This window comes from Drosophila montana, unplaced genomic scaffold, assembly GCF_035044405.1.
Source record: "Drosophila montana isolate Dmon_TW-CO22-7 unplaced genomic scaffold, ASM3504440v1 contig_1853_1, whole genome shotgun sequence".
Taxonomy (NCBI): domain Eukaryota; kingdom Metazoa; phylum Arthropoda; class Insecta; order Diptera; family Drosophilidae; genus Drosophila; species Drosophila montana.
The window spans coordinates 302,383-324,943 of record NW_026996772.1 but is presented as its reverse complement, the minus strand read 5'-3'; the positions used below and the strand labels follow the sequence as shown (position 1 = coordinate 324,943).

The following is a 22,561-nucleotide window of genomic DNA, read 5'->3' as shown; positions in this document are numbered from 1 at the left end:
ATTAAACTTATTTCTAATTGGCCAACTGGCAAGGCGTTAAACCCTGCTCCGCTCGCCGCAACAGTAGCCACAATTAAATCTGCCCAGACACTGGCGGCTCTCAATGCAATTAAATGTCAGCTCCGCTTCCATTTTGTGTCAAAGTCTCTTGCTGTCGCTCACTTTCCTCAACTCTTTTCTTGACCAAGCCTGCAAACCGGCCTCAAATTGAAGTTTTCCACGTTTTTGTTTGCCAAGAAACAGCCGATGCTTAACTTCAGCCGAAGCTTAACTTGAACCACAGCATATTTTCATAAAAATGTCTATCTTTCGGAATGTAGATAAATAAATTTCAACCTTAATTAAATTCATAATAATTTAAGCTCTTCTATTGTAACTATATGTATGTATGTATATATATATATTCCTTTTCAATTGAGTTGTATATATTACAAAAATTAATGATATATTATTTTTTTATTTTAAATATTTACATTTTTTTAAATTTTACAATATTTTTAATTTGTTATTAAAATTTTTTTTAGATTTTAATAATCAAATTTATTTAATGTTTTAAAATATCAAAATTGATTTTCCCTTCAAAAGCTGATGAAAAAAAATCTGATTTTAAATAATGAATAGAATTTGTGACAAAACTTTGTGAAAACTCACAAATTTTCATGACTTGCAACGATTTTTTGTATAGAAATTTTAACAATTACTCAAAAATTTATCTTCCAGTTAAGAAAGGATTAATTTTTGTAAGATAACGAGAAATAGTTTTCTAATTTTTCCTTAGAAACACTTTTAAATGTACTTTTTTTTTTCAATTAATTTAATGCTTATGAACATATTAAAAATATAGAAATAATAATTAATAATAATAATAATAAAAAAAAACTAATTACACTTAACAAAATACTCAAATTGGATTTAAAGCTATTAACACATTTCATTTAGGCCTACGGGCTTACGGGCTAGATTTAGATCCAAGCTGAAAGCCGCCCGGTGTATTTGTATTTGTTAGGCAGGCCAGCGAATACCCTGCCCGAGCTAGGCACTAGGCTGAGATCCGGCCAAGCCTCTACTCTACACGCGCGACTGATTGGGATTATAGACGGGCACATTGTGGAAGCTGATGCCCGCATAGAGCGGCGCCGCGGAGTGGGCGGCGTGGGGCGCAACGGATAGCATCGACTTGCCGCTGGCATAGAGATGCTTCTTGGGCAGGGCAGCCGCCGCCGGCAGCTTGTTGGGCGTCATCAGCGAGGAGCTGGGCGAGCCGGCCACCAGTCGGCTGCGATAGCTTTCGCATGTCTTGCGCGACCACACCCACATGCCGGTTAGCGTGCCGCCCACCAGCTGAAAGAAGATGCGCACCAGCGTTGGCCAGGCGCTCAGTTGCGCCGGCGTCGCGCAATCCTCCAGCGTCGAGCAGCTGGGCACCGCGTCCACGTAACGCTCACAAAAGGCGGCCACGACCCCCGCCGCCGTTGGCAGGAAGAAGAGCAGCGAGAAGACCACAAAACGTTTGCGTATCTGTGCGAAACGCTGATGCGCCAGCGCCAGCGTCGGCTGCAGCTGCTGCTGCAGCGTGTGCAGGGAGCGGGAGGCGCGCAGCGTAAAATACAGGCCCAGGAGCAGCAGGGCCAGGGCAGGCAACTCCACAAATCCGGGCGCTGTGCACATGCCGGTCAGCTCGCTGGGACGCACACGCTCGAGCAGCAGGGCGGCAATGGGCGGCGCCAATGGTGGCACCCAGGCGAGCACATGGAACAGGCCGGAGCGCTTCTCGAGCGCCTCGCTGGACCACTTCTTGTGCGACGACAGATAGAAGCAGAGCGCAAAGATTAGCCACCAGCTGGCCGCGCACAGGCTCAAATACGAGGTGCTGATGTACGAGGCCAGGCAGGGCGGCGTCAAGGCGCAGGGTGCGCGTCCTACGCGACCAGGCTCCTGTTGCTGCTGCAGCAGGGCCAGGCTGCGCGCCTGATGGAACACGATGCGCTCCAGGTAGCACACGCTGAACAGATTGTAGCACAGGCAGAGGAACAGCACCGGACGCTCCGGATAGCCAAAGCGTGTGGGCTCCGCCCAGAAGGTGACCAGCGCGAAGAGCGTCAGCACAAAGCAGACCGCGGACAGGCCCAGGATGAGGCTCTCAGTCAGCTTCTTCTGCTGCGTTGTATGGAACGCGTCGCGCTGGCACTGCGCCAGGCACTCCTCGGCATTCAGCGGACTCAGGCTGAAGTTCTGTGGACACAGGCCGCCCAGGCTCGCTGCGGCGCCCAGGACGCCATTGCCTGCCGTCGACTTGCCCAGCTGCGAGGACATCTTCCACGCCATCCAGGACCAGTACATTTGCTGTTGCTGCGGCGGCGGCTCTGACGCTGCCGATTGCTCTGCGCCGCCGACGCCGACGCCACCACCTCCGTCCGTGGCAGCGGCTTGTACGCCCTCGCTGGCCGCCGCCTCCTGCGGTATTTGCATGCAGAGCTCGTGATTCTCCGGCTGAGGCAGCGAATCGCAGCTGAGGAACTGCGGCCACAGCTGCATCAGTTCCGGCGCCGCGTTTGTCGCACACTCGCCCTTTACTGTCTCGCATAGCGACTTGCAGGCGGTCACTGGGCGTGGCACATCCGGACTGCAGAGCGGAAAGAGCGCGGAGCAGAGCAGAAAACGCGCTCGCCGCGAACAGCCCGACTCGATCAGCGGCAAAAGTTTGGCTATCTGCAAGAGATACGTGCAAAACACGAGATCGATCGAGAGAGGGAGAGAGAGAGAGAGGCGAGATTAGGTAATTGTTTGTATATCTTAAATAAATAAATATAATTGCTTTAAGTGTGGATGACGAGCAATGTGACAAGATCCAACTGGAAAGTCCAGCTGGAAAATCCAACAAGAATTCTAATGGAAGTGTTCATTAAAGAAATTTTATTTGATGGCATTTTAGTGGGCAGCGAACTTGAAAGCCTGCCGGCAAATAATTAGATCGAAATGCGCTGTTTGATAAGTAAAAAAAGAAATTAAAAAAAAAACAGACGAATTGCGTGAAAAGCAAGCAAACAGACGGCAAATATTTGTGCAAAAGTTAAACAGCAAACAGCACAAAATACTCTGTTCTATTTTGCAGGCGAAAACAAAAACAAAAAATCAGAAAAATTTAAACAATAAAATTGTCGGCGTTCCCATTCACACCTCAAGCCTGGCCAGGGAAGGGGGGGGCGGGGAAGAGGGGGGGGGGTGGGGTGCGGCGCCGTTGGCTTTGTTAATTGTTATTGTTGTTGCAATTGTTGTTGTTGTTGTCGTTGTTCTTCATTGATGTCTATAATTTTATCTAATAAAAATGCAATAAAATTGTAGTCGCACGTAGTCGAGCTTTGTGCGTTTATCTCTTTGTTCTTTTGCCGACAGCCTCGACTAGTCAGAACAACAACAACAACAACGATTGTTAAACAATTGAAAATTGACAACAACAACATCAACAAAAATATCTAATTGCATTTGTTTAGAGTCTATTGAATGAATCTGTTGATCTAACAGCGAGACATATTCTGTCTCAAAACGCAACCAAAGCTGCATTCTTAAATCTTCTTTTCATCCATTATTAGATATTACTAGCTCTGTCAATATTTCTTAACCCTATTTGTAGTTTTATCGATACCTTAACAAAGCGTGTTATGTTAATCAACATTGCATTAACATGAACAGATGCAGTCTTGTGCCCAAAGCTTAACAGCAGGCTTTTCATGTGCTTCATTTCGACATAAATTCACAATAAAATAAAGTCAATAATAACATCCTATAACTAACATGTTCGTGTTATGTTAAACAACATAACATTACCATTTTGGGCCTAAATCTTAACCGCAGACTGTTCTAAAAGAAATAGTATATTGAAATGTATAGAGAGGTGTTTCACTTTCATCAAAATTGATAATAGTTAAGCTATCATTTACATTGAATGATATCGTGTGAATAACATTTGCGTTTTATGTTAAACAAGAAGGCATTAACATTAACAGTTGCTGTTCTGGGTCTGACATTGAACAGTAGACCGAACAGCTGCCCAAATGTATTTGACAAGCAGTTAAATTTGCAATCTCTAAGCAACTTTCCAACACTGCTGCTCAGCTTGAGATTAAGCTGACAAGAGCTTTGACAGGCACACGACAGAGTTAATATATTGCTTATGCGACAGTAGTCGGGTATTGAGCGTAGGGTATTTTGAAGTCTGCTATTGCTGCATATACTATTTGGCGGCATTGTTTAATTTTCCATTAGCTGGCAAATGTGTGGCTTGTGTGTGAAAATTAGCGACAAACTTCGCACATGCGATAGGCTGGCCATGGAGCTGAGTCAATATCGATATGGTCTGGCATTCCCAGGCGCGCAAGTGTTGAGTGCAATTGTTGGCTAATTACACGCAATGCAATCCGACTGGCTGCGAATGGAAACTGGTTGGAAAAACAGTTTCCGCAGCGTCTATTAATTGCCGGCTCTGAATCAGCTTCAATCGAAATAATCCGCAAATAAGGCGAAAAAAAAAACCAAGAGAAAAGAAATTATGATACATAATAATATAAAAGGCAAACGGTCCCCAGACATGTCCGTCAAATGATGACGATGACGATGACGAACCTTGAGTCCGGCCGAGGCATAAAACATTTATGAGTTTGCGGAATTTCCGACTAGACGGCCAAAAGGGTTTCGGATTTGGGCACCGACGCGGTTCAGTTTTAAGCGCGTATCTCACAAACAAAAAAAAGGAGACCAAAAAAAAGGAGCAGCAGCGAAAAAAAAAAGACTGCATCAAATTAGTGAGACGTTTTCTCTGGAAAGAGCCCAAAAGGCTTAAAACAGCCTCCAAACGGGCGCGCAGTGTGCGACTCGCATTGCGACTCCCAGTGCGGCACTTTGACATGCATTTGATGGGTTGACATGCGGTCCCAAGACCGACTCCAACTCCGACTTGGACTCCAACTCCAACTCCGACTTGGACTCAGACGCCGACACCGATTCCTGACTCGACTGGGCGACCAACTTTTCGTGTTTCAGTTCAGCTTCGGTTTGTACTCAGCTGCCACAACTTTGGCTTTGCTCAGTTGTTGCTATTGTGTTTGCTGTTGCTGTTGTTGTATTTGTAGTTGTTGTTGTTGTTGTTGCAGGTATAATTAAGGTACATTAGGGCAGTCAACAGCCACACAGACAGAAGAGCCACACAACCACTCAACCGCCGCTGGGCATGTGGAACAGCGAATTAGGCACGCAATTTCCAATTTGTATACCCTTCAAAAACTTAAAAGATTCAAACATGCCTGATCCACTATATGGAAAATTAAGGTATATATATATATATACAGCTCCTTTCATAATATAGCAAATTTTAAGATATATATATTTTTTTAACATTAGAATTATGCTAAAAATATGAAGGATGGTAAATATAAATGTATTAAATATAACAAACAGGCTATGTTATATTTAATAAATGTTATGTTTTGCATTTTTCATAATTCCAATTTCTATTTTATTTTGAATTTGATTTTGTAATTTCAAACATAAAACTAAAATGAATTAACAAATACAAATATAATTAGATATAAGAAAGACACAAAATAAAAATTTATTGAATACAACAAATTTATATTTTGCATTTTTAATAGTTCGAGTTTTTATTTTATTTTTTAACTAAATTCTTTTTCTTAATATTTCTTATTTTATAATAATTTGTATATTGCGGGGTACTACAAAGTCGGATACATATTTTGTGTGCTACCTTTGAGGCACCCGCCTGTGAACTATTGTCAGAGCGAGTGTATCTATCTCGCTTGCACTCCCTGCATTACAATCTCCTTCTCCCTCCCTCTCTCTTTCACTCTCTTTCACTCTCTTTGCCTCTCTTTCCTGCGGTTGTCTATTATGACCGTAGGCAATAATAATTTAATGATGCTGCAGCCAGGCTTCAACAATGGCAACAAGTGTCTGGGCCTCATCATCATCATCATTATCGTCTTTATCATCATCATCGTCTCTATCATCGTTATGGTCAGCGTCATAAGGCAGGCCAAAAACTGAAAGGCAATCAACCTAATAGACAGGCCAACCGCATTTACAGCCATAGAAAGAGACAAGCACACAAAGAGAGAGAGAGGCGCACAGTGAGCGAGCAAGAGGGAGAGAGAGAGAGAGAAAAAGAGGGAGAGGGAAGAAGCGACTGAAGCTGGTCGGTAACGCTTTTGGGCCACAAACAAACGGCCGGCCAAAAGTAAGTGTCTGAAATGTGTTATTAATGCCGCTTTGTGCTGTTGCTGCCAAATGCAAAAGGGCAACTCGGCTTGGCCATATCGCCTGCCCCTGCTCCTGCCACTAGCCACCGTCCAATTCTCAAACGAGGAGGTTCGCGTCTGCGCATCGAATGCAATCTGCAACGCTTCGAGCATTTTTTGGCCACGCAGCCGCCGCAAAAAGAGGCCGCAATTCGCTGCGCCGCGCTGACGCGACAACGTCGCACACCCGACAAAAGTCAACAAATTCGTTTTGCTTGACCATAGCCCACAATGAAGAATGTAGAAAGAGGCTGCCCAAACGAAACCCAACACCTTATGTACAAAGCTCTGCCTAAAGAGTCTGCAAAAATATGACTATTAATTGTAAAGAATAATAATAAAAATAAAAATATTATACACGGTAAGGCATAGAATTTCATGGAATTTATTTCTTAAAAATAATTTTATATCAATATTATATCAGATGCAAGATCCAAAATGAAATAAAAACTTTTGTCGCCAATTTAATATCTAAAAAAAAAGGCTTTTAGGTTTGGCGCGATTTTAAAAAAATCGATCATGAAATTAACTTTTGTGTCATCGGGCTGTGCGTATGTGTGTGTGTTTGTGTGTGTGCGTGTGTAAAATGAAAAAGTTATGCTTAATTTGGTTTCAGCTATAATTAACACTTTTTGTCGACTCTAGGCATCTGTAGAGCTCTTTGTCTCTATCGCTCTGTCTTTCAAATTGCGCTTCGTTTCGGTTGGGACTCTTTTTTTTTTACTTTATACCCTTGTACAGGGTATTTTAATAAATATGATATCTACTTCCATGATCAAAAAAAAATCAGTTATAGATTTAAAGATTGCAAATTTACGGAAGATCGGACAACAGACACCGAGTAGATCACGAAAGAGTTTTCTATCAAGATCGGACACTTCTTTCTATGCCAACCAATCTCTCAGTTTTAAAGCCAGCTTCGCGTAACCTGGCACAGGTCTACTTTTGAATTATAGGCAGAATATATATCGGAGGCGGCCGAATCGAGCTACTATATCATAAAGCTATAGGTAAAAAAACAAATTTTTAACATTTCTGCAAAAGATGTATTAAGTCGAATTGTTATATTTAATGGCCTTTCATGGGAACAACCTCTTGTAATTCGCATGAGAGCACTTTTACGGCAACAAGGGCATTTAAACTTCGGTCTGACGGAGCTGTTCTTTCTTGTTTTTTAGCCGTTTTTTGTTTGACTCGCGGCCATTCCTTCAGTTTTTTTTTACACGCAGCCTGTTTCACACATTTTTTACTGATTTTTGTTTTGTTTTTTTTTTTTTTGACTTTTACGACGTCGCGAGCAAAGCTAAATAACATTTAATCTTGTTTCAGTTTGATAATGTTTCAGCTCTCCGTCTCGGCGCTGGCTTGTTGCCCGGCCATGTTCACAATTCAATTACAAGCCAAAGAACAGCTACAACAACAACAGCTACAACAGCAACAACAACATTAAGCAGCAAGAGGCAGAGTTGACACCTAGCGTAAACGCAAACTTAATGATTTCTCGATTTTGATTAATGATTTGGCCGCAACGAAATCGAATCAAATGAAAGCAAAGCGAGCCAAAAGGCAAAAGGCATTAATGTTGCCCCATCGATCGAGCCATGTTGTTGTTGCAGTTGTTGTTGTTGTTGTTGCTGTTGTTGTTGCTGCGGCACTTTGGCTTTGAATATTTGAAAGGAACAACAACAGCAGCAGCAGCCGACATTCACATGTAGCTATACATAAAGACATATATATATAAATGTATCTACTTTAACGTATCTGTGTAGCTATGCGTCTGCCCCAGCGCAACAGCCGCAACTTGCCGCAACTGCGGCTACCTTGGCGGCATGTTCATTCATTAACGCTTAATGCCACTATCCAGGATCCTACGCGCTCGCGTCGGCGACATTTAATGCGGCCAGACATCTGCATAATCTGCTCTTAAGTAATGGATTAATTTATAATTTTCTACGCTCCGCGTTTCCATTTCTACCTGCTGGCAGCCCGGCAACCCGGCATACAAATTATAGGCTTAAGCGCCAGGCAACTGGCAACTGGCGACTGGCGACTGGAAACTGAAGCTTGCCACCAGTTGCTGCCCTCTTAAGCTGGCCACTCGGCTCTGTTTCTGCCCCTGCCCCTGCCCCTGCTGCTGCCCTATGCACCTGAAATTTGTTAAGAGATTAGTTGGATGCACTTTAATGGGAACCGCTGCGATCGCCTTCCCAAATGTGAAAAATCCTCAAATGATGCGTACTTTAGCAAAGTATAATATGCAGATATTGGAGGTTGAAATTCTATGGAGAAATGTTGCACTATGTGGAACTGTTGCTGCACTGCAAAACAATATAAAACCTTAAGAAAAGTCCTGAGCATCGAGAAATCAACCTATTTTCCAAAAGGCGATAGGTATAAAATGAAAGATACTTGATATATATATAATTTTCTAGAAGCTACATGTCAAGTTTGGTGACTCTAGCTCATATTATTTGCCGAAATTGCTCAAAAAACAGGATTTCGATATCGATTTTTATTGATTACTTGGAAACGGGGCAAGTTATCGAATATCGGAAACAAACTCGATCTGCGCGGGCACTAGGAGGATCTACAGCCTCTAGCTCTTATAGGTTCTGAGATCCTTGCGTTCATACATACGGACAGACGGACGGATGGACGGACGGATGGACGGACGCACGGACGGATGGACGGACGCACGGACAGACAGACGGTGAGAGATGCTTCCTTCTGCCTGTTACATACATTTGCACAAATACATAATACCCTTTTTACCCATTTTCAATGGGTTCAGGGTATAGATATATAATATATATTTTTCGATCCCTTAGCTTCTGTGTTCAGTAAACTGATCTTCTATTAAATACTCAAAAAATAAAAAACAAGTAGCCCATTTAGTTGGAAATCTTTGTGTAAACAATGTGCCCGCAGTTTGATAGCTATACAATTATGAATATACATTTGCCAACGTACTCAGATCTGAAAGCATAATAAAGCCAGCTATTGCCGAGTGGGTTAGGGTAATTTGTGTAAACAAACAAACTTTTTGCAAACATCACAAAACTTATTTTGTGCGCCGCTTCTCGACGAGTATCTGGACCAAGTTTCTTAGAAAGTATCTATAGATAGACCGACAGATGGTTATGCTAATCAGAACTAGATATAAATATACTTTATAAGGTCGTCGCTGACAAGTCGGGACTCGAGCTCTGCACTTATTCGTGTATATATATACATTCCAAATGTTGTGGTATGAACATATATTTGGTTGACAGGTCGGCGGAGCTACGTTCCCATCGTTTGCCTGCCTGACTGATTTCCATAATAATTATGCTAATGATCATTATAATGATAAGCATTATAATGATGCGTGATCTCTAATATCTCCGCTCGGCGGCTACTTGAGCTTTCAGCGCCCGCCATTCACATACAGCTACGATGATGAGCTCGACAGCTCGAACTATGAATGAGTTGTGCAAGTGTGTGTGTGTGCGTGTGTGTGTATCTTTTTGTTTCGGTATCTTGGAGATGCATCTAGGCGGCGGCCTGTGGCAGTGGCCTCCACAAATTGCTCAGCTGCCACAAGTGACAAGTGTTGCGAAGTACCGCAAACTAAGCGCGCACCAACACACACGGCGAGAGCTGGCTTAGATACTAAATCTTGAAGCTTGGCAGCAACTTGGCCGGCTCAAAGTCAAGTTTGGTCAGCCGACAAAAGCGTCGCTCACGATGTTCATTTGAGCAGGACGGCAGTGTTTTATCTTCTTGTCAGTTGTTGTAGTTGTTGTTGTAGTTGTTGCTGTTGTTGTTGTCAGTGCATTATTTGGTTTGCGCTTTATTTGATTTAGCTGCCCGCTCGCATTTGATACGAGCTGACGGCCTGTGCGCAGTCAAAATCAGGCACACGGATCGACAGCCAGGGGGGGAATGGGTGAAAGGCGAGCTGTAGCGGACGGGCGGTCGGTCGGTCGGGCGGTCGGACGGCTGGTGGGGCTTAACTGCCGCTTGGGTGCCGCTTTGGGGCGGCATCGGCGGCTTTGAAGTGCGCCAATTGATTTAATTTGCTTTGAAAGCGCTTGCAATTAGCGAACAGCTACAAATGGAATACACTAAAAAAAAAAGTGTTGTACATAAGACTAAAATGTAGTCACATATTTGAAAGTTTTCCTAATAAGTTAAGTGTCTCCAATTTGAAAGAAAAGGGAGATGCTGTCTTTCTCTCTAGTCTCAAGTCTTCAGCAGAATCGAAATAGATAAGTTATATTTTATTTTAAGCACAATCAAAACCAGGACCTGAAACCGGCCAGAGCCCAAAAATTGTATAATATGTTATAACACAAAAATATTTTAAATATATATAGATTTAAAAGAAATCCCAACAGATATTATTTCTGGGGAGAATCGAAAAAAATTTTGAAAAAAAAAGATGATTTATATTAAAAACCAGGACTTAAAATAGACCAAAGTCCAAATAATAAATTATATAACAAAACCCGAAAATCGTTTAAAATGATAAATCTTTTGCGTATCACAAAAACAATTATTCTCGCGGATAATCGAGATTCATTGGAAAAACAAAGATTAATTCTAATTTAATTAAAGCACAAAAAATACGGGACATAAAACCAGCCCAAATAATACATCTTCTTAGAAAACCCAAAAATTGAATATAATTAATAAAGCTTCCAACAAATTGCCGCAACTATTATTTATATAAAATATTGGTTTATTTTAGTTTTTTGAGTGTACGAATATGAATATGAATACACGGCTCGAGTGCGCGTCCGGCCAGCTGCTGGAGAGTGAGTGAGACAGAGAGTGGGAGGGAGAGAGAGAGAGACTGTATTTCGGCAACAGGTCAACGTGAGACGTGAATTTGGAGCTTTGTGTTGCCCGTCAGCGTTAATTTGCATAATTAAGACGCCGCCGCGTGACAACGATGCGATGATAAATCGAAGCCGCCGCCGTCGCCGCAGCGAATGAAAATAAAATAAACAATTAAAAAGGCAAAAAGGCCGCGATGACATCATATCGCGATCCCGAAACTGATAGATCTAAAGCAATCAGCTTGGCCTTTTGTATACGTAATTAAGCAGCCGATAGACCGAGCAGCAGCAGCAGCAGCAGTTGCAGTTGCAGTTGCAGCTCGCGGCTGCAGTTGCAGTTGGCGGCTGCAGTTGCAGCTCGCGGCTGCATGCAACTGTCAGCTGCGGCCGACATATGAATGTCTTCTCACAATTAATTGACATTTTGACTGGCGACGATTGTCATTCAAAAGGCAAAGCATGGCAAAGCCCAATTGAAATGAACCAACGTTCTTCTTAAGCTCTTGCCAGGCAGCCAGCAACTGGCTGGAATGCCGCCACAAAGCTGCGGCCGCAGCAGAAAAAAAAGGCTAGAAGGCTTAATGGCAGCTCCAGTGCTAGAGCCAGGCAAAATCTCATCGACGACCAGCATCGGGCACAGTGTGTGGCCACACAAATAGAAGCACTTGACATGCGCTTGCTGCAGCAACAAACTCAAACCAAAGTCAGGTATGTTAGCCACAATAAATACCCTGTAATATGCGAACAACTTCGTTTTGGCCTTTAAAATGCTTAAATAAAACTTGAATTGAATTGAAATAAATTAAATAACACAGAATTATGGTTATATAAAAGTAAATCTCAATTTGCGAGTCAGGTATATTAGCCACTATAAATACCCTGTAATATGCGAAACATTTTTGTTCAGGTAACAACTTCGTTTGCGCCTTTTACATGCTTAAATAAAACTTTTCATTCTTGAATTTAATTGAAATAAATTAAATAACACATAATTATAATTATATACAAGTAAATCTCAATTGGCAAACGTACGTTCCTTCCCATAGAAGATATATAGATAGATAATCGTTTAAGCCAGAGCTGGCTTTTACAGCTTTGAACCCATATTCTGGTTCAAACCTTGATTTGTCATTACTGCAAACTGCTTCGGCTTAAAGTGAAATATAAATTGGATTTGGAATTGGATTGGAACATGCTATGCTAAACAAATCGCCCCAACCTTAGCTTACATTGAAAGACTAGATTTGACAATATATGGTAGCTTGGGCGGATCGTGCATATATAAGCTTCTATATAAGTCTGGCACATATAAAGCGTTTCTAAGCACATGAGCAGCTGGTGTAGCAGGCGGCAGCAGCAGCAACTGCAGCTCGTACTTCGATGCTGGCTACGGAGCTTAGCAGCAGTTGCTTGGCATTGGCAGCAGTTAGACAAACAGTCAGCGACAGCGTCGGCTAATCTTTGGCAGAAATCTGCCAAAGCGGCTGCCAGGCCGACCGACAGACAGCTCAAAGGGGCCTCAACTGTGCGGCCTGCCAGCCGCTGGCAGTACATGAAAGCAATTGCGCGCACGCTACAGTTACAATTGAACGTCTCCGGGCATTGTCAAGACGGGTTACGCGGCGCAGCAGTGGCAGCAGCAGCCCTGACCCAGCCACACACACACACACACACACACACACACAGAACTGTACGCTGGTCGGGCTCTTTGCGCTCTGCTTAATGTATTCAATGCGAGTCTGCTGCACTTGCGTCTGGCTGGCTCGTTGGCTGGCAGGCAGCTTGTCTCGGTTTTGGGGCTGACAATTTTGTCAGCTTCCAGACGCATGGATAAGCCGCCAAAATGTTGCCAAAAAAAAAGCAGTAAAACAACAATAAAGATCATGCGCATTGCAGCTGTTTTTCGTTTTTAGGCAGCGTGTCGCGCACTTGCCACATGCCCCGTTGCGCGGTGGGAGCGGGTTGGGCGGGGTACTTATCTTTAGCCTGAGCAATTCACGCGAGCGCAGGCGCGCAGTTCAATTAACTTAATTGCCATGTAATTACGCGCAGCATAAACAACAGCAACAGCAACAGCAACAACAACAACAACTCTGGCACAGTTCAACGTCATCTTCTGCCGCGGCGGCATTCAGCATCCTGCTGCAAAACAAAAGACTTAAGACACAAACCTGCTGCGACGGCTGCTGCTGCTGCTGCTGCGACTTTGCCTGCATTTTTTTTTTGTTTTTGCTTTATTTTTTGTGTTTCAGGCCAACGCGGTTTTTGTTGTCGCCGTTGTCTGCATTGTTTTCATACCCTGCACTTGGGCAAGTCCAGAAGGCAGCCGGGCATGGAGACAAGCTGATAGCTGTGTTGAGGTTATGTAGATCATATCAGTTAAAAATATATCTCTGATATCTCTGATTGATATTTTTGTCATCTTATTTAACTGATGAATAAATATTTTGGTCACTATTGAAATATATATGTATCTGATATTGCTGAAGCTTTCGACATATTTATTTGAGCGCCTTACAGGGCATCTGTCAGTCGGCATTCTGTTTGCCTGTGCGTTATATTTGTTATTTTTGTGTTTCGTTTTTTTGTTTTTTCGCTCACCGGCATCGCATCGTTACTCTGACATTCCTGCCTGCCTTTTTCCCTGGTGCGGCATTTGAAAAACGTTGCTGCATTTTTTGCGTGCTTGTGCCTTGGGTCGTCGTCGTCGTCGTCGTCGTCGTCGTTGTCGTCCGAGCCGGGCCAACTAATTGTTGTTGCCCCGCTTGAAAGCGACTGCGACTGCGTTTGCCACAGCCAGTGGCAATGGCAATGGCAACAGTTGTGCTGAATCTGCCACTGGCTCTGGCTCCGTCTCTGGATCGGGGCAACCTTTTGTCAAAAATGTTTTCGTCAACATTGCGCTGTGCTTCATCATTATATCAAGTCGTTGGCAGAGTTATGCCGGCCATCGAATGACAAACGATCCATAGTTAACCATCGCACACACACACACCGCACACGCACACACACAGCATTTGAACTGTCTGCGCCAAACTTCAAAGTCATTTGTCTATATGTAACTGATGCATTATGCCCAGGGCCCTCATAATTGTTGTTGCTGCTGCTGTTGTTGCTGGTCGGCAGCAGTCAAACATTTGACATTATCATTGTTAAGTCACCTCAAATGCCGCCCTGACATTCTCTGCGTCTTTGTTGCTTCTTCTACGAACGTTGCCCACATAATTACAATACAAATATATACATACATACATATATACATATACATATGTATATACATATAGCGTATAGCTGAAAACGTAAACTGGTAGCTTCTACTAACAACAACAACTTGGCGCTTGGCATTTCAGCGTCTGTCTGATAAGCGGCTCTTATCAAAACGCCGCCACGGATTAACTCTGGATGAGTTTTTCTTTGCTAAGAAACAACAACAACAACAGAGCTGAAAACATTTTTTATGGACTGACTGTTGTTGTACGAAAAAAAAAAAAACAAAAAAAAACTGATAGCTGATAGCAATGCAAACACATTAAGTTTTTATCAAACAAAAAAAATTAAATAAATAAATAAAAAAAACAAAAACAAAAACAAAGCCTAATGCGGGCATTGAGACAGTTATTCAGTAGAAAATTTTAAGGAAATAATAAGAATAATAAATATTACAATATAAGTAACACGAATACTAATAATAATAATGATAATGATAAGACATAATAATAATGTAATAATAATGATACTAATAGAATAAAATTATGCTGTTAAAAATTGAAGGAAAGGTTCTCATACCATTAATAATAATATTGATAATGAGAATGATAATGCTAATGATAGCAATACTAATACTAAATAAAGAGTAATAATAATATTAATATTATTATCATAAATATTAATACATTTTATATTAATACTTATTAATAAAATAAACATATTTTAATAATATACACATAAATATAAAGTATATTAATATCAATGATAATAATAGCATTAAAATAAAGAGATATTTATATTGAACAATAATAATATTAATGCAATATAATAGGTTGAAGCTCTTTTTGGATCGCATCCAATTTACCCAGATTCTGTATATATAGATTTTGATTTGGTGATGGGAGTGCAGGAATAAAGGGATATTTCAGATATTGCTTTTATTATAAATAATAATAAATATACAATATCGCCTTTTCTTAAGTAGATCTCAGCATTTTATAAATTAAACCTTGCTGTTTTCTAAATAATTTCGATAATGTTAAAAATTGATAATAATAAGTAATATTTATATAATTCATTTTTGTTATCAATATTCTTCAAATTAAAAAAATTAATGTTTGCATTATGAAGTTCACAGTGCGTAAAACTTAATCTATAATTTATCAGCCCGAGCTGCCTTCAATGGACTTCGATTTGGACATAATCCAAGCAAAGTCCACGCTTTTTAATTGCTTCAAAATATTCTGCATTGGGATAGGCTGCCGTTAGGCGAATCACATATTTGCGCATGGATAATATGGACATAAGCCTGAATTTGGAATACGCATGGAGTATTATTTCGTTCCTGTTTTGCATTAGCTCAATTGTTTATTTATGTATTTGGACTCTGATGACATCACGGCGTTGCGCCTTAATCAGACGTCGACATGGTGGAAACTTTGATTGGGTTTGCATGGCTGTTATCTCAGGGGGCAGGGGCGGGGGGGCGGGGTTGGATTGGGGCACGTTTACGAATCTATAATCTGCGTTTGCGCCTGCATTTCGAATATTGGCCGCAAAAACAAATAAGCGTAAATCTTTTTGCGCCTCTTACTTTAATCAAATTGTGAGCCAATCATGCCCAGATATGGCTACGGCTGTATTGCTATATATACATATATATATATAGATATGTATATCTGATACAGGCTGGCGGTCTTTGGGGCAAATGATAAGCGGCATAATTGCCATAAATGTTTATGGCACTTGGAACGTGGGGTCTAAGTTTCTGCTCTTACTTGAAACGTTGCTGTTTTTGTTTATCAAATTTTCAATGCAGCAAGCTCTCCCCCCCCCCTCTCCCCCTCCCCCTGTCTCGTGGTCCTAATTGCCACACTGCACCCTCCTCTCCAACGAGCAATCTGCCTAATGGGCTCTGATTTTGAAAATCAAACAATTTTATTGTCGCCATCGCCTTCGCCTTCGTCGTCCACGTCGTCGTCGTCGTCGTCTTCGTCTTCGTCTTTATGGTGCAAACTTTGCGGCCTTATGTGATGTGTGCTTGTGCCGTCTTTGGGTTACCATTGGCATTCCACGCGAGTGCGAGTGGGGAACTGTTTTGGGCGGATTGCCGGCAATTCGGCTCCCAGATCTTCGTTGCGTCAGGGGCTAATGCCTTGTCCAAACACAGCGCCCAAAACGCTGTTCAAATATTTACAATTACTTTACATAAACGCTAAAAAGCGCAACAGCTTGGCCCGGATGGGAGCCGTAGCCGGGGCAGGGGCAGGGGCAGGGGGGAAACAGTCTCCCTTGTTTGAGCACTCATCTGTCATATTTAAGGCACAAATCCGACTGCGACTGCGACTGCGACTGCGAGTGTGACGGCGACTGTGACTCCGACTGCGAGCGGGCCCATGTTTTTTGTTTTTTGTTTTTTTTTTCTCTATTTTCTTTATCGGAGGCGATATGACAAACATGACAGCACGTAAGGCTGTCCCCCAGCTCGCCCCACCTACCCATTGCAGCCGCCTGGGCCCCGTAGACACGTGAAATGATAATGGACAAATAAAAATCTAGCAGGAGTTCGGGGCAGGGGGCAGGTGGTCAGGTGGGGAGGGTGGGCAGGGTAGCTGCGTTGTGGCATAAACAAGTCAAGTCAAATAAATGCCAGATCTCGCCACATGGCATGCCAGTGCTAGCCAGCCCCTGTCCCCCAGTCCCTGCCCGCTGCCGTCCCTTTAACAAACTTCCCCAATATTCCTGCAGCTTATTTCTCGCTCCCTTTCATAACGCGTATTGCTGTCTCTGTCCCCTGTTTACCCAGTGGGCGTTACGACCAAGTGCCGACAAAGTGCTCGTCAACGGACAATTACAAGCAAATTAATTCAACGTGTGCTGCAACAAACCGAACAACAATCCGCCCCCCCCCCCGTCTCCCCTCCCTCCCCACTATGGTACCCTTAGCCTTAGTTTGGGCGCGAACCTCTCATAGATAAACATCAATCGAAACGCTGGAAATTTAATTGAAGAAGTTGGACACTTGTTGAAGTGGTCTATGAGAAAGGGCTGGCTGGTAAATGTAGTGGGCGGGGGGAGAACGAGGGAGACGCGACAAAGAGAGAGAGAGAGAGACAGAGAGAGAGAGAGAGAGGGAGAGAGTGAGAAACTTAACTTAATTTTCAGCCACAACAATGAAGTCTATGGTTTATATTATTCCATATTAGATAATATAGACCAAGTGATATAATACCATAGAATATCGGGCAATATGTAGTATAGCAGAATATATACCATAGATTAATAGTTAATCTTAATCCAAGCACGTTTTTGCTGTTATACAATAAATGTAAATTAGCATTCAATGTATTCCCCTAGGTGTACCAAGAAATATTCCTGAAATAAACTATTTAGATATCCAAATATATTATAATATCAGTACATCAATTTTTAGAAGCAGCTATAATGCTTTGAAATTGAAATTTATTATAGCAATTAAATTGAATACCTTATATGCATTTAATCCATACATATATACCATATTCGAGCCCTTTCAGATTCGAGTACTCATATTTATTGCGAGTAAGCATTTTAGAGTCAATTCAAATGGGTAGCATATTACCTATCAGTACTCATTCTACTCATTTTACTCATTCAACGTGCCTCGCTATGCTCTGTACTAGAATATTTTGAAGGAATAGAATTGGAATATTTTGGTTTTGGGATAAGTTAGTTTGTAAAATGCATTTGCATCTGGCCTCAAAGCTTTTGATGATTTTTCTTGTTGTTGTTGTTATTATTATTGTTGTTGTTGTTGTTGTTGTTGTTGTTGTTGTTGTTGTTGTGGCTGTGGTGGTGGTGGTGGTGGTGGGTTTTTAGTTGGGCTTTTCTTTTGATTTCGATGTCTTTTGTGTTATTTCTATCCGTTTGCATTTGAAAACTCTTTGATCTGCTTTATGTGCTTCCGATTTAATTTCATTTTATTTCGCTTGCTGCTTTCGTTTTTATTGCCCACTTGAAACATGTTCGACTTTTGTTTGAGATTCGTCTAAACACACACGCACGCACACATACGCATGCATAGACACGCACACACACACACACAGACCATATAAAAGGCAGCCGGCCCTGTGGCTGCAAAATTTTACATTTTGTTGATCATAGCAGGCAAAGAGAGAACGACAGAGAGAGAGAGAGAGCGAGAGCGTGTGTGTGAGAGAGCGGGAGAGAAGGGCAGGGCGAGAGGTAGACAGAAATCCATTTAGGGCACAAGATGAACATTTACAGCAGCGCCAGGCGCAGGCTGCGATAAGAAAGGCAAAGTAGGCGGCAACGGGTACCGAACGCCTCCAAAAAGAGAGACAAGCAATTGCAATTAGCGACTAGCAATTACCCTGCAAATGCATGAAATATTTTGGAATAAATATTTATATGCTTTACAGTGCTTTAATCTATCTATTTTGTTGAGAACATAAATAATTTCTTATAAATATATTATATAGATATCTATTGCCAGACTTTAAACGGACATTGATTAATCACAAATATATTTCAATAGTTGTGAATGTTATCTACATATATTAAATACTTTGATCTACTTTTACCAAACTTAACGCTTTTAACCAAGTATAGATGCCCTCTATAGTCAGTTCTATCAATTACATTTTGTACTTTTGCAGGGTATGGCGCAGTCGGCATAGGCAACTGGCGCGCAGATAAAGTCAAATGCAAAGAGCATCGGTGCGAGGCATAGGGCACCGTTTTTATGGGTTTTGGCGTCGCAGCAGCTGCAATCAGCCCCGGCCCCGTCCCTGGCCCAGGCCGCTGCACTTAACGCCGCAGCATCCATTGACCAATGCCCAAATTGAGAAGCGGCGCATGGCCAGGGCCAGGGGCGGAGGGCGGGGGGCGGGGGCAGCGGCATGAAATGCAAGATATTCTGAAAAGCGGCCGATGCCCATTCGGCGCTCGAGACCAGGCAAAAAGGTGTTAATGGACTCTGGCCAAAAGAAAGGCCCCGACGACCATGACCCCGACACCCGACTACCGTCTGGCGACCCCTGCAACGTTTGGCTACGTCTACGCGTCGCACATTTCTCACTTCATTCTTTCGCTTCTTCTTTTCTGCTCTCTCCTCTTCTTTCTTTTGCCTCGTCACAGCTCTCTAGATTTCCACTAAACGCTTTGCCCATTGCCAGCGGCATTATCCGGCTCAGACTCTTCTTCTTCTTCTGCTTTTGCTGCTTCTTCTTTAGCTTTTTAGGCACGCACTCGCCTCGACTATTTCCATGGTAAATTATGGCCAAGAGTGACGCTGACCTCAAATGCACCGAAATACAGCAAAAAAAAAAAAAACAAAATACGCTCAACTTTGGTTCCAGCTAACAATTTTTTTCTTATTTCGTCATTTTTTTTTTTGTGCTTGTTTTTTCCGCTTCTTATTTTTTTGTTTTTTATCATTTTATCTGGAACATGCAAAGGCGGCAGCGACGTCGACGTCGACGGCGACGTCGCTGATAGCGGCCAGCATTTTACATTGAAAAGCAATTAAATGTTTGCGGCTGTCGCTTCTCCAAAGTCTTTTGACTGATAACTTTGTTGTGCCTGTGCCTGTGCCTGTGCCTGTGAGTGTGTGCGTGTGTGTGTGTGTGTTTGCACTCTTGCCTAGATATGCGTAGAGTAGAGCAGTTCCCCAATGTTGGGCCGCGCCAAGCAACAGACAGGCAGCCATCCCATAGATAGTAGGGTCCAAAATTCCGGAACTCCTGAGCATTTAGCATTTGAAAGGGACCAGGCATACATATGTTGCATATATGTATAGATTGGTTTAGCAGAAGTCCTTGAGTAACTGACCAGGGTCAGCCCAGAGTGGGGCTCCAGTGGAAAATTGTAACTTCTGATAGAAGAAGTCTCGCAACTTGGCCTTTAATTGGTTAAGCCTGGGCTAGCATGAAAGGGAATAGATGCCTGTTGCCAAATATTTGGATAGTCTGAGCTTTAATGGAACTTGGCTTAGTCTGACCGACCAATAGAGCTCTAAATTCTATATTGCTTTAATACTTTTCATGATATCATAAGTTTCCTATTAGTACCCAGCGTATTGTGTTATATTTTTGCAAAAGATACAAATCAAAATATATATATTACGGGCGTGTTAATAAAGTAGACCAATTAATAACTCAATTTATCAAAATATTCAATTCTTAAATTGTTTATAGAATTATGTATATAATATAAGTTTTTAGTCGTCAAGTCCTCAAGTTGGAATATGTTGTTGTTTTTAATAATTTTTAGATAATTCCTATTTTCGATAGTTCCAAATTACGAGAGCCCAGTAGAGTAAACTAAATGTACCCAAGGACCCATGTGAGATTTATGATATATGCTTCATATTTATCACCTGATCCCAACTGCATTTAGCTTTATGCTCAAAAAGCTTTAGTTAAGTATTATTATAAGGTATTTTGCTACAGTTCCTACAATAACTAAAAACATTATTATAATAGAAATTTGCCGAGTTGCTTAGCTTAATTAGAGTTTAGTTCGATTTTAATAGAATTCTTATTGGATTTGGTGTCCGGAGACTCTGTTGTCTTTTATTTCAATTTATAGTTTGGTGTTTGTTTTGTTGTTGTTGTTGTTGTTGTTGGTTTTGTTGCCTTATCTTTTGTACATCGCGAAACGACAAAGCCAAAACGAAAAGCCACAAAAACTATATGTGTGTACATAAAATGCCAAGCAGAAGAAGAAGAACGAGCTACACAAAAAAAAAGTGGAGGCGCTTTGATGAGCTGCCGCCAGTCGGCCCGTCAACGTCAGAGCAACTGACACAACGTCAGCTTCGACTACGGCTCCAGCTCCAGCTCGCGAGCTCCAGCTCCAGTCATGTCCATATCTACAGTTACAGATCCGTCTATGTCCGCCTCTCCATCTCCATCTCAGTCTCCGTCTTCGTTTCAATCGTCGCAGTCGGTTGACTTTCGCAATGGTTTGTGACTTTTAAACAATTTTTGGTTTTCGCACGTAAGCGTCAAGAATGGTTTTTATGGCCACACAAAAGTAACGCTTATCGTCACGCGGGAATCGGGCACAAATGGTCAGGGAGGGGGGGGCTTACCTGCAATTCAGCCTCCAGCTGATTGGTGTGACCGGCCAGATTAGGCAGTGCGGTCATATTGTAGCCGAGGCCCTGGCAGGCGGACACTGCGATGCGTTGGCATTGTAATCCATTGGAGCTGCCGCCGTTGGCCGAGCTGCCCGCTGCCTGCGCCTGGCCGCTGCACTGCGTCAAGCCGGCGATCAGCGCCAGCAAAAGATTGGCTCCCAGCATTTGAGGGAATCAAGCTGAAAATCGTAGTCAATGATGGCAGTCGTTTAGGCCTTATGCCGTATGCCTTGGGCCGTGTGCTCAGGATCAGGATCAGGATCAGGATCAGGATCTGGATCTGAATTTGGATCAGATTCACAATCAGTTTGGCCTCATTCTGCGGCCCACAAAGTTCACATGCGAATCTCTCACTCGCGATTGCTGCTGTTGTCAATAACAGCAGAGCACGTGAAAAAAAAGTAAATCAAGAATTTAACACACGATATTATAATTTAATAAATATCTTCTTTGAATTTTTAGCCGATTGTCAATGCACAAAACACGCTCAAATTGTCGATTTCAAGTGCGACTGCAACGCGTCCACACTCCTCGATGTGTTTGCGTGGACTGAACGAGCCGCAAAACGAACTGTTACTGTTGGGCAGCAGAGCGAGCGGCTGAGAGCGCCAAACACGGGCGCATAACAGACTGAGAACAGCTGCGACTGAACTGAGCGCGCACAACTAAAACAACATGCATGTACAGACAGACAGAGAGAGAGAGAGAGAGAGAGTGAGAGCGTGAATTCACGAGCAGAGCTGCCTGCAGTAAGCGCGCTGTACAATTTGAATTTGTTTCGTTTCAGGTGTATTAAATATTTGCACTGTAACAAACACACATGTGCATGTAAGTGTGTAATTAACAACAATAATGAACACAAAATGTTAATGTTAATGCATAGCCATAATATTTTGTTCACATTTCTTTAAATGTATTGAGAATGAGTAGGATTTAAACAATATACGCAAACTTGGAGGTGCTGAAAACTAGATACCTAATTAAATTAAAGACAAATGTTTAGTTAATTGATTAATTTTGTAAGTGGAAAATAGTAGTAAGTATACTTTTTAATATTAATTTTATATATTCATTTAATA

The 22,561-nt window shown here is 42.2% G+C and overlaps 1 protein-coding gene across 1 annotated transcript; it reads right to left on the bottom strand.

The window, feature by feature from the left end:
- Positions 1–1,000: 1,000 nt before the first annotated feature.
- On the bottom strand, positions 1,001–22,038 carry fz3 (frizzled 3). Its single transcript, XM_064700683.1, has 2 exons — positions 21,435–22,038; positions 1,001–2,709 (listed from the first exon to the last, which is right to left on the bottom strand). The coding sequence occupies exons 1-2, from the start codon at positions 21,645–21,647 to the stop codon at positions 1,069–1,071; spliced, it is 1,854 nt and encodes a 617-aa protein (XP_064556753.1). The 5' UTR covers positions 21,648–22,038; the 3' UTR covers positions 1,001–1,068.
- Between the last annotated feature and the right edge of the window lie 523 nt (positions 22,039–22,561).